The sequence below is a fragment of the Bufo bufo genome, chromosome 3 (genome assembly GCF_905171765.1).
Source record: "Bufo bufo chromosome 3, aBufBuf1.1, whole genome shotgun sequence".
Taxonomy (NCBI): domain Eukaryota; kingdom Metazoa; phylum Chordata; class Amphibia; order Anura; family Bufonidae; genus Bufo; species Bufo bufo.
The window spans coordinates 98,822,339-98,835,621 of NC_053391.1; the positions used below are offsets into that span (position 1 = coordinate 98,822,339).

At 41.9% G+C, this 13,283-nt stretch overlaps 1 protein-coding gene across 1 annotated transcript in view; it reads left to right on the forward strand.

Moving 5' to 3' along the window:
- The window catches only part of EFCAB5 (EF-hand calcium binding domain 5), a 45,253-nt gene that overhangs the window by 14,242 nt on the left and 17,728 nt on the right, over window positions 1-13,283 (forward strand). Inside the window, exons 7-11 of the mRNA XM_040421787.1 lie at window positions 1,185-1,287; window positions 5,838-6,011; window positions 6,876-6,968; window positions 8,336-8,428; window positions 12,952-13,166. Of these exons, the coding sequence (XP_040277721.1) occupies window positions 1,185-1,287; window positions 5,838-6,011; window positions 6,876-6,968; window positions 8,336-8,428; window positions 12,952-13,166 (678 nt within the window). The remainder of the gene's footprint in view (window positions 1-1,184; window positions 1,288-5,837; window positions 6,012-6,875; window positions 6,969-8,335; window positions 8,429-12,951; window positions 13,167-13,283) is intronic.

Here is a 13,283-nt window from a genome sequence, read left to right on the forward strand (position 1 = left end):
GCCGGATCCCCATAGACTGCAATGAGATCCAGCGGTGATCCGTGCGCTTTCCGGCATAAATGAGGGTTTTGGCCAGACAAAAACCATTGCAGGTTTTTGCACTGGATTAGGCAGCCGGATGTGAACGTAGCTTTACTGCTGATTGAAAAAGGTCCCTGTTAACATGGCAAAGACTTGCTTCAATTGATCATCAGTTGATTGCTTTAGGCAGATCATTTAAATGTAGCTCAACCTGACGGTTTGCACGCACATACATGTTGTCCAGAACCACACGCAAATGTATTGGGCAGGGTTTTCAAATAACTTGTTAATTGGCCGCATGATTTTACCAAGAGAACCATATTTTTTGTGTTAAACTACAGTGTTATCAGCAAAATCAGGCAGCCAGTTAACACGCTTTTTGTAACACCCTTCCCCCCTCACAAGCATAGATTTTGTCTGAATAGACCACTACAACTTGAAAATTTACTTTAAAGGGTTTCTGTCACCCCACAAAACTCATTATTTTTTTTTGGGATAGTTAGATTCCTCATAGCGCGATATAGGAGAATATAATAGTCTTACTTACTTTCATGCGGCCGATTCTTTATAAAACGAAGTTTTATAATATGTAAATGAGGGCTCTACCAGCAAGTAGGGCGTCTACTTGCTGGTAGCCGCAGCAGAAAACCGCCCCCTCGCCGTGTTGATTGACAGGGCCAGCCGTGATCTCCTCCTCCGGCCGGCCCTGTCAGTAATTCAAAAATCGCGCGCCTCTGGTCATTCGGCGCAGGCGCTCTGAGATGAGGAGGCTCGTCTCCTCAGCACTCCCTCAGTGCGCCTGCGCCGATGACGTCTTCTCTTTTAAGGGTGCTTTTTCTCTTGGCATTCAGATGCAGTTTTGTAGCCAGTTTTCAAGCCAAAAGTAGGAGTGGATTGTACAAAAGAACAAAAGTAGAATATTTTCTATATATTTCCTTTAGTTTATGATGCCTTCCTGGCATTAACTTATAAAACGGCACGAAAATACAGCATCAAAGAGGCATCTGCGAAAGCTCCAAGATGCTACTTAGATAATACATACTGTATGGTCTCATCCAGTCTACGTTTCATGATAATAAGAGATTATCACAATGAAAAACAAAATCTGTAAATTAGCTATTTTGAGAAGTTGTATTAACTCTGTGTATCCTTTGTGTTTCTAGGTTGGCTTCCTAGACAGGCAGAGAGTCCTTTCTCTCTTGGAACAATTCTATGACATTATGAGTTCAAAGGCAGAGACTTGGCAGCCACGCAACCCCCGACAATGTGAGACTATGGGGGGAATTTATTACACTCTGCACTCTGAATTCCGGCTACAAAGAGTCGCAAAATAGAGCTGTGTGCCTTTTTGGACTTGCACAAAATTTTGCGACATTTTGCATTTTTACACTCCTGACTCCAGTTTTAAAAAGTATGTGGGACATTGGTATTCGTTAGCCTGTCAAGTTAATTTAAGCCAGATTTATCAATTGAACTAAAAGTTGTCGCAATCAAGGGGTTACGTAGAAAGTGGAGTAACATCTTAAGATAGAAGTGTTAGACTTGGGGTTGTCTCACCTCAGTAATCACCATTTAATCACTTCCTTGTAGTTCTAGGATGATTTCTGTAATATAGATCCATTTTCCAATTTGCCGCTGTCACCTCTTATTCCTCTTTATAGTGCCCCAAATTCCATGCTTGTTTTTAGGGGTTACGGCCACAACTGTAATGTTATTAGCGGTGGCCGCGCAGGCGCACAGAAACCCTATCGGCCGGCTGATCTGGTGGCCGGGTTCATGAGAGCGAGCGCGCACAAATTATTGTGCATGTACAGTCGTGGCCAAAAGTTTTGAGAATGACACAAATATTAGTTTTCACAAAGTTTGCTGCTAAACTGCTTTTAGATCTTTGTTTCCGTTGTTTCTGTGATGTAGTGAAATATAATTACACGCACTTCATACGTTTCAAAGGCTTTTATCGACAATTACATGACATTTATGCAGAGTCAGTATTTGCAGTGTTGGCCCTTCTTTTTCAGGACCTCTGCAATTCGACTGGGCATGCTCTCAATCAACTTCTGGGCCAATTCCTGACTGATAGCAACCCATTCTTTCATAATCACTTCTTGGAGTTTGTCAGAATAAGTGGGTTTTTGTTTGTCCACCCGCCTCTTGAGGATTGACCACAAGTTCTCAATGGGATTAAGATCTGGGGCGTTTCCAGGCCATGGACCCAAAATGTCAACGTTTTGGTCCCCGAGCCACTTAGTTATCACTTTTGCCTTATGGCACGGTGCTCCATCGTGCTGGAAAATGCATTGTTCTTCACCAAACTGTTGTTGGATTGTTGGAAGAAGTTGCTGTTGGAGGGTGTTTTGGTACCATTCTTTATTCATGGCTGTGTTTTTGGGCAAAATTGTGAGTGAGCCCACTCCCTTGGATGAGAAGCAACCCCACACATGGTCTCAGGATGCTTTACTGTTGGCATGACACAGGACTGATGGTAGCGCTCACCTTTTCTTCTCCGGACAAGCCTTTTTCCAGATGCCCCAAACAATCGGAAAGAGGCTTCATCAGAGAATATGACTTTGCCCCAGTCCTCAGCAGTCCATTCACCAAACATTCTGCAGAAGATCAATCTGTCGCTGATGTTTTTTTTGGAGAGAAGTGGCTTCTTTGCTGCCCTTCTTGACACCAGGCCATCTTCCAAAAGTCTTCGCCTCACTGTGCGTGCAGATGCGCTCACACCTGCCTGCTGCCATTTCTGAGCAAGCTCTGCACTGGTGGCACTCCGATCCCGCAGCTGAATCCTCTTTAGGAGACAATCCTGGCGCTTGCTGGACTTTCTTGGACGCCCTGAAGCCTTGTTAACAAGAATTGAACCTCTTTCGTTGAAGTTCTTGATGATCCTATAAATTGTTGATTGAGGTGCAATCTTAGTAGCCACAATATCCTTGCCTGTGAAGCCATTTTTATGCAACGCAATGATGGCTGCACGCGTTTCTTTGCAGGTCACCATGGTTAACAATGGAAGAACAATGATTTCAAGCATCACCTTCCTTTTAACATGTCAAGTCTGCCAGTTTAACCCAATCAGCCTGACATAATGATCTCCAGCCTTGTGCTCGTCAACATTCTCACCTGAGTTAACAAGACGATTATTGAAATGATCTCAGCAGGTCCTTTAATGACAGCAATGAAATGCAGTGGAAAGTTTTTTTTGGGATTAAGTACATTTTCATGGCAAAGAAGGACTCTGCAATTCATCTGATCACTCTTCATAACATTCTGGAGTATATGCAAATTGCTATTATGAAAACTTAAGCAGAAACTTTTCCAATTTGCAATATTTATGTAATTCTCAAAACTTTTGGCCTTGACTGTACAGTCACTCCCGGCCCGGCCACCTTGTCTGAGCTTTACTACAAGCTCATAGGATTTACAGGGTGCGCGCACGCACAAGCAAGGGGCAGGGTTGCATCCTCCCTGCCCTGCTCACTGTGCCTTCAGCTCTGCCCCCAGCAAGCAGGGAACTGAGGCCCCAAAAGCTGCGAGGGAGCCTGTAAATAAGGAGGTGAGACAACCCCTTTAAAGAGCCTCTGTCAGCATGATCAACCCCATTAAACCAGGCATCCGGCCTGGAAGGGTTGATCATGTTGATTAAAACCATAAAACCTTTCTTTTGTTTGTATGTCAAACACTTCGGGGGAGATTTATCCCCTGTCCTGTCTTTCACAAGAGCGAGTTTTCCATCCGGGTGCGATACGTGAAGCACACATAATTTCTGTGTTCAGGTAAAATCGCAGCAGGTTCTATATTCTATGTTTTTCACGCAGCTCTGGTTCCATAGAAGTAAATGGGGCTTGCGTCAAAAACAGATTGAATCCAAATGCAATCCGGATGCAATGCGTTTTTCACTGATGGTTGCAGAAGATGTAGTTTGTAATTCCTCCGTTTTTTCTTTACGCATGTGAAAAACGCATCAAAAACTGATTGCACCTGCACAGAAAAGACTGAAACACTGAACACAATCACATACAAAACTGACTGAACTTGCATGCAAAACCATCAGTTTTTGCCTGAACAGATCCTGACACAATCCATATCGTTTATGTGAAAGAGGCCTAATTTACGATTAGGTGCAGGCCTTGTCATAAGTTAGGCTTATCCTCTGGCAGTCCGTGCGCCTACACAGAAATCTGCAGTCTGTCTATAAGGCCTCTTGCACACAAACATTTTTTTTTCCATTCTGTTTTTTTGTGTTTCGTTTGCGGTCCTTATGCGGAACCATTCACTTCAATGCGTCCGCAGAAACAACAGAAGGTTCTCGGTATGCATTCCGTATTTCCGTTCCGTTCAAAGATAGAACATGTCCTATTATTGCGCACAAATCACGATCCATGGCTCCATTCAAGTCAATGGTTCAGCAAAAAAACGGAATGCATCCGTATGTCTTTTGTATCCATTCCATTTTTGCGGAACCATCTATTGAAAATGTTATGCTCAGCCCAATTTTTTTATGTACTTACTGTTTAAACATTATTATATGCTTCCGTTTACGATCCGCAAAAAACGGATCACAAACGGAAACCAAATGGAAAAACGGAATAGCAAAACGGAACGGAAGCGGAAACACTACTGAAACAAAAAAACTGAAAAATTTATCCATTTCAAACGGACCATAAAATACAGAAAAAGCCCTACGGTCGTGTGCAAGAGGCCTAATTCTAAGTTTTTTTTCCTGAGTTGGTTGGTAGAGACCAGCTGAATTCATGTATGCCCAGACACAGGACATAGATAAATAGGAGATCCTGCTCCCTAAGGTCTCTTTCACACGGGCGTCCCGGATTTGCTCCGGATGCGTCGCGTGTGCATTGCGGGAAAACCACGCGAGCAGGCACGCAATTGCAGTCAGTTTTGACTGCAATTGTGTTCCGATGTTCATAATTTTTCGCGCGAGTGCAATGCGTTTTGCACGCGAGTGAGAAAAAACTAAATGTGGTACCCAGACTTGAACCCGGACTTCTTCACTGAAGTTCGGGTTTGGGTTAGGTGTTTTGTATATTTTATTATTTTCCCTTATAACATGGTTATAAGGGAAAATAATAGCATTCTTTAATACAGAATGCTAAGTAAAATGTCCATTAAGGGTAAAAAAAATAATAAAAAAATTACTTACCTCATCCACTTGATCGCACAGCCGTTATCGTCTTCTTTCTTCTTCTTGCAGGACCTGCAAAAGGACCTGCGCTGACGTCATCGCGCTCACCACGTGGTGAGCCCGGTGACGTCAACGCAGGTTCTGCTGAATGAAGATAGAAGGACCTTCTATTTTCATTCAGCAGGACCTGCGCTGATGTCACAGCGCTCAGGTGAGCGCGATGACGTCAGCGCAGGTGCTTTTGCAGGTCCTGCAAGAAGAAGTAAGAAGACGATAACGGCTGTGCGATCAAGTGGATGATGTGAGTCTTTTTTTATAATTTTTAACTCTCAATGGACATTTTACTAAGCATTCTGTATAAAGAATGATATTATTTTCCCTTATAATCATGTTATAATGGAAAATAATAAAATCTACAGAACACCGATCCCAAACCTGAACTTCAGTGAAGTTCTGGCGTGTGATAAAAAACATTCAAAAACTAAACAAAGCAGCAATCGAAGAAGACAAAACTGAATAAAATTGCGTGCGCACTAGCCCGGTTTTCCCGCAATGCACCTGCAACGCATCCGTACAAAATCCGTGACGCCTGTGTGAAAGGGGCCTAAGTCTGTGATCAATTATTTAAGTAAACACATTTCTTCATATCTGATTTGATTTTTTTTTTTACATTTAGGGCCAGTAATTGAATTAGGGGAGATGGATCCAGCTGATTTCTGGGCTGAGTTCCAGGAAGGAGATAATCAACCAGAAGACAAAGGAGAAAACCTTGCTACTACAGTTTCAACTATAGTCAGTAGTTCTGGAGAGGAAGAACAGAAGGAAGCACAGTCAGAGGACACTGGAAAAGGTAGAACACAAAAATGACAATGATGAAATGTAAAGTATTGTAAATTATACAGATGCTCATAGAAATCTGTGGCTGTGATGACCATATTAAGGCTAGGGCTACACAATGACGTTTGTCACACAACTATTTGACGCAGTAAGTTTTCCTCCACCCACAGTCTGGTACGTAATACGTAATTAAGTAAAACGTACCAGCCATTCGAATGAATGGTCAGACATTTAATATATTAGATGGGCTGGGTCCTAGAGAGCAAGAGCTGCTCATAGGGCTTCAAGTCGGTAGACTACCCAATATAGACAGAGTGGCAACTAGACTAAAATATTGAGGTTTTCCAATTTTTACATTTTGTTCCTGTTCATTTAAGCAACTCTGCATACCTGCTGAATTTCTTGTGAACCTAGAGTGATAAGGCTGCTTTCACACTAGCGTTTTAGTTTTCCGGTATTGAGATCCGTCATAGGGTCTCAATACTGGAAAAAAAAGTTTCAGTTTTGTCCCTATTCTATTGTCAATGGGGACAAAACTGAACTGAACAGAACGGAGTGCTCCAAAATGCCTTCCGTTTAGTTGCGTTCCCCTTACTGGAGAGCAAAGCGCAACATGTTGTAGTTTACTTTCCGTCCTGGGATGCGGAGCAAGACGGATCTGGCATGACCAATGCAAGTCAATGGGGACGGATCCGTTTTCTGAAACTGTTTGCTTTTTTTTTTTTTTAATACTGGGAAATATCTTTCCTGTATTTAAAACGTGTACCAAGAAAATGGCAAAACTACAGCAAAAACAACTGATGATAAAATGACCCCACGGAATGTCCCACGGAAATAATAATAATCAATATATTTGAATTATTCTGTAACTGTACAGGTGCAGCACATAGAGAAGAGGAGCCAAGAGGCCGTCAGGCTGAAGACACTAGAAGCAGAGATGCACACTTTATTGAGGGCAAACCCTGGTCAGGTACATTTTAACAAACTTTACCAGTACCACATGGCTTAAAAAATAAAAAGTAATAGATGAAATGATCAACAGTAGGTAAAGTTAAACATGCCCGACATGTATATACACTTCAAATCTCATCCGCTTTGCTGCTACTGTGAAAAATTGCACACAAATCCGTCTCCGGAAATCTGCAGTGTGGACATATCCTAAGGCTCCGTAATAAGAACCAGCTCTAGAATTATCTTTAGCTGTACATGATTGTTACTATAGGTTAAAAAGGACAAAAAAAATTATTAAAGGCAATAAAAAGATAAAATTTGATATGATTTTCTAGGCTAAACTACACTCGGGGATACAAAAGGAAATTCTCTCAACCCATTGGCCAAATATACACCAAAAAGAGGCTTTTTTACGTTTGGTGGTTGTACATTGGTTTACCTGGGCCTCAATCTGTGTGGAAAAACATCATCAATTACAATTTTCAATTCAGATTTTTTTTTTAACTTTTTTGGGGGGAGTAAATGGCAGACATATTCTGGGATATACCTGTATACATCTTGGCCATGCGTTCAGAACATTGCAAGTGGACCTGCCAATAGTAATGGCCAAACCTAAATCCACTTTTTAGGAATTAAATTTACCGCAGTTCTCTCGTTTGTTCTTCTTTCATATTGGGAGGATACATTCTTTGTCTCTCTTATCTACCAGGTGGCTTTAGCTACAATGTGATATCTAGCTACTGTAGTCTGCATACTGTTCTGGAGGGTTTGCAGGGTAGCAAAGGCAAATTCGGTCATCCCATTCCTGGTGCTCTGACAACCTTATTATTATAGAGAATTTCCAATACTACAGGTACATTTATTTATTTTTTCATTTTATTCAGATTCCATTACTAAACATCAAGCAACCAAATCTTATAGCATTACTAAGGAAAATATATAAAAAAAAATTACTAAAGGCAAATGTTAGAAAGTTGTAATCTACGACTGGATGATTGGAGCAGGCAGAAGGCACTTTTTCATTATCCTTTATTAGCACGGTGACTCAGTGGTTAGCACTGGTGCCTTGCAGCGCTGGGGTCCTAGGTTCAAATCTGACCAAGGACAACATCTGCATGGAGTTTGTATGTTCTCCCCGTGTTTGCGTGGTTTTTCTTCGGGATCTCCGGTTTCCTCCCACACTCCAAAGACATGCTGATAGGGATCTTAGATTGTGAGCTCCATTGGGGACAGCGTGATGCTAATGTCTGTAAAGCGCTGCGGAGTATAGTAGCGCTATATAAGTGCATAAAATAAATAAATTACATGTGATATGATTAACTTGTCTAGTTGGTTTATGAGATTTCCATCTCTGTAGCTATAATTTGTCCCTCGGTATCTTTGTAGGTGACTTGCTGACTTCAGATCTGGCTATCAGGTATAGTTCATATGGAGAAAGAAGTGAAGAAGAATGTCGAGAGGCTGCTTCTAAATTCACAGGTAATAAAGGTCTGAAATGCTTATTATCCTGAATGTACAAGATTTTTCCTGGCCCTTCAGAATTTCCTAGTACAGGCAGGAAGAGGACTAGACAGGCAGTATATTGTATAGTATACACTTATGTGGTGGTCTCTCGTTTAGGAAGTCCAGTGGTTGCATAGTGCGGTAACTTACCCTAAGTTCACACCTGAGCGTTTTACAGCGCGTTCCTACGCGCTGTAAAACGCACAACAAGGAGAAACCAATGCTTCCCTATGGGAATGGTTCTCACCTGGGCGTTTTACAGCGCGTACGATCGCGCTGTAAAACGCCCGACGCTCAAGCAAGTACTTGAGCTTCTTTGGGGCGTTTTGTCGCGCGTTTGTGGCCATAGGTCACTGCTGTCATTTCAAAAAACGCGCGTAAAACGTAATATGATAAATAAAGTGAAGTCATTTTTCTCCCGCATCCACTGTTTTTAAAATCAGGTCTTTACGTCACATTGTTTAAAACATAGAAAGTACATTCCAGGATATTGACTTATGCGTTCATAGCTAGGAATAAGAACCAAGCATAACTTTGAAATGCATAAGTGATTTAGACAATGGGCCAGATTTATCATTAGCTCAAGTCAAAGTAATGGAGCGAAAAAGTCGCAAATTTTTGCGCAATCGCTAAAACTGCACAAAAATTTGCGACTTTTATTGGCTCTGCGCTATGCTCGCCAGTTTTCTGAAAGTGGGCGTGTTTTCTTATGTAAATGAATCTCTAGACAGATTTACTATTGCGACAATTTAAAAAGTTCAGTGAGGGCCATGCTTATCTTATGCGACTTTTTAATAGAACATGCGACTTTTTCGTAAAGACGTGCGACTTTTGTAAAGCCGCTTACTGAAGGATAAACTGCTACCGTCAAACCACATTTATCACAGTATTAAAGGACCATTAATAAATCTGACTTAGCCAAAAGTGACTTTGGACATATGTAAAAGTGGAGTAAGATATAAGTGTAATAACAAATCTGGCCCTATGTGCTCATCTGTGCCACAGTTTCAGCATAGGAAAAGAATACTCAAACCGCGAGATCTGGCATATGCAGGACACCGTCAGTGCCCGACAGATCTTATTCATTATATTTATCCAGAACCTCCGCTGCAGAAGGCAACCCAGCCTTATTCTAAGATGTACATTGTATGGTTTTACACAATGTGAGAAAAGATCTGGTTTGCAACTACAGTCCATGCTGGAGAAAAAACGATACGGCTGCGTTTCTCAAGGGGGCATCTCCTTCTCCCTGGCTGGGAGCTGCCCAATCGCAGCGGAGAGCGTCACAGCCAGGGAGAAGGAGATGCCCCTTGAGAGACTTTTACATGGGCTGAGGATTGGGGCAATTATCTGGGATGCACATTTGTACAGATGCTCGTTCCCCTTTTTGCCCTGTGTCAATGTGCTGCCGATCACCCAATGAGTGAAGAAATCCTTGTTCATTGGGAGATCACCTTTTAGGCGGCACATAAAATCATGGTTTATCGGCAGAAAAATTTGATGCCAGTGCTCCTCTATTGTAAGGTCCCCTTTAATATTTTATGCTGCAGGCCAAGTTTATAATATTTATGCTCTGAAAACTGCAGTGACTTCAGCTCTGGCTTTTAAGAATATTACATGATTACACTTATTATCCTCATCTGTGCAGGTGGGCCACAACAATAAGATCTGTTCATACAATCTGCTAGCCCTTTATGCTGTATGCCATGTGAAATGAGTGTGTGCGCCCTCTGACATTTACTTTGAAGTGGTCATTCACTGATATTCTTCTGCTTCATTAGTAACAAGATCAAAGGAAGCATCTGGCAGAGTGAATGTAAATATAATCTCTCCATTTTAGAAGAAAATGGATTCTCAGAAATATACTGCTTCACAACATAAAGATCCCAGAGCCTTTAAAATGAAACTTTTTTTGTTATGTGCAAGTTGGCACCAGACAGAAAATCTGTTCTCGCTCTAAAAAAAAGTTTGTGTTACTTGCAGTTTTTGGTGCAGATTTGATGCGTTTTGACGCAGATCTCACCCATTAATTTAAAACGGTGAAATCGGCACAAAAAATAAATCACACAAACAATTGACTTGCTGCGGCTTTCTAAATCTGCATTGCAGGTCAATTTCCACAAAGTGTAGATGAGATTTGTCTAATCCCATATACTTTGCAGGTACTGTATTAATCTGTGGCTTTTCCACACGTAAATCCATGAAGGGAAAAACCGCGCATAATCTGCAATGTTTCGCTGGTATCCTAAAGTCTCCATAGTCCCAGCTTGTTTTGAAGTTTGCTGTTCAGACAAATAAAATGTTGCATATTTCTAGAAATAAATTTGACTTTTCTTCCTGTGTTGGAAGGATAATGGAACAACTGTTGTGTAAGGCTACTTTCACACTAGCGTTTTTTGGCGGATCTGCCATGGATCTTCAAAAACGCTTCAGTTACAATAATACAACCGCATGCATCCGTCATGAACGGATCCGGTTGTATAATCTCTTATATAGCCAAGACGGATCCATCTTGAACTCTATTGAAAGTCAATGGGGGACGGATCCGTTTTCTATTGTGTCAGAGAATACGGATCCGTCACCATTGACTTACATTCTGTGTCAGGACGGATCCATCTTACTCCGCATCCCAGGATGGACAGAAAACGCTGCAGGCAGTGTTTTGGTGTCCGCCTCCAGAGCGTAATGGTGACTGATCGGAGGCAAACTGATGCATTCTGAGCGGATCCTTTTCCATTCAGAATGCATTAGGGCAAAACTGATCCATTTTGGACCGCTTGTGAGAGCCCTGAACGGATCTCAGAAACGTAAAGCCAAATCGCGAGTGTGAAAGGAGCCTAAGTCTACTTTTACACTTGCGTTGTTTTCCAGTATTGAGATCTTGCAGACGATTACAATACCAGAAAAAAAATAATTCTGTTTAGTCCTCATGTATTCTGAATGGAAAGAGATCAGTTCAGGATGCATCAGGACGTCTTCCGTTCCGGCAGCGTTCCATTTTTTGACCAGACACAAAACTGTTGCAAGCTGCGGTCTTGTGTCCAGTCATAAAAACAGAAAAACAAAAACGATCATGGCACTGAAAACAATGTAAGTCAATGGTGACGGATCCTTTTTTTAGGAGGCTAAAAAAACGGATCCATCACCCACTGACTTTCAATACATTTAGTGACGGATCAGTTTTTTTCCGTTTTGATTTCACACAACCGCATCCTAACAGAACGGATGCATCCTGATGTGCAAAATGAAAACGGGTCCTTTTAATTCCAGTATTGAGATCCTCTGCCTGATCTTAATACTGGAATTAACAACTCAAGTGTGAAAGTAGCCTAACTCCACAGCAAATATTCCAAAAATATTTTAAAAAATGTCCCTCTTATAATGTTTCAATGTTTTAACTCCCATGACTGGAAGATAGACAATCATCTAATACAAGTCTAGTTTGACAGCCCACAGGTGGAGGGGTGTGAAGATAGGGTGGAAGATAGGAGTGGTGACAGCAACAACGAGGGTGGTCTTATTCCTCACAGTGGCTAAACCTGCTCCAGTGCCCTCCCTGGGCCACAGGTGCAGTGGCTGGAGGGGTGCAACCCTTCTTCCCCTTGGGTCACACCCTTGACTGGTGGAGGCTGGGATACCCTTGGTGTTGTGTTCAGGTAGTGGGGTGGAAAGCAGGAAAACAGGGGCCCAGGGTCAGAAGTGTAGACCAATGAGCAGGCCAGCTTTGTTATAGTAAAATAAGGTCTGAGTAGATGATAGGGGTCATAGTGTAAATACAAACAGTAGGCACAGTTCTCAAGTATATCACAGAGTAGTTCCCCCCCCCCCAAAGCCTGTGTATAGGGGATGGCTACTATGAATGGTTTGATCCCAATAATAGCCTGCTGTGTCGGCCCGTGTAAAGAGGATTTTACACTTCCTACAGTTTTCGTACTTCAAGTTATAATTGATTTATAACATTTATAAATCAGGGGCAAAGCTAGGGGAGGGGCTACCAGGGCAAGAAACCCAGGTGTCAGAGGGGCAAAAAGTCCACTATACCTTGCATAGAGTATTTAGATATAGGACGCGGCCGTTGTTTTGGTCCACATCCGAGCCGCAGTTTTGGCGGCTCGGATGCGGACCCATTCACTTCAATGGGACTGCAAAAGATGCGGATAGCTGTCCGCATCCATTGTCCGCAAAAAAAATATAACATGTCCTATTCTTGTCTGCGCTTTGCAGACAAGAATAGGCAGTTATATTAAAGGATGTCTGTGCCGTTCCGCAAACTGCTGAACGCCATCCGTGTTTTGCGGATCCGCGGTTTGCGGATCGCAAAACACACAATGGTCCTGTGCATGAGGCCTAAGGCAGTGAACTGAACCTTTTCCCAGGGTGAATCAAATCCTAGCTACAGCTCTGTATAAATCCTTTATCCTATACATAAATTATAATGATATCATGTATAATATTTTATATACATTTCTAAAGTGAACTTTAATTTGTTTAATTTTCAGACTTACGAACCATCATCTCAGATATTAATACCCGTGGTCCATCACATATCCCAAGTGCTTTCAATGACAGTGCCCTCAACTTGCCCCAGTTTGTTCAGCTGATGGAGACATTTGTGGGAGAAGATGCTCCACTGGCAGTTGTGGAGGAGCTCACATCTTTGATACAGAGGGAATATGTGGAGACAGAAGAGGAAAAAATTGCATTATTGGCTAAAGTATGCTACATTTCATTCAGAATACATGCTCTAATATATTTGGTTTTGTGTCATATTTTCCTTTGGGCTTTTAGCCTTTGGGTACTCAACCTACAACGATTTCTGTACACCACTTAT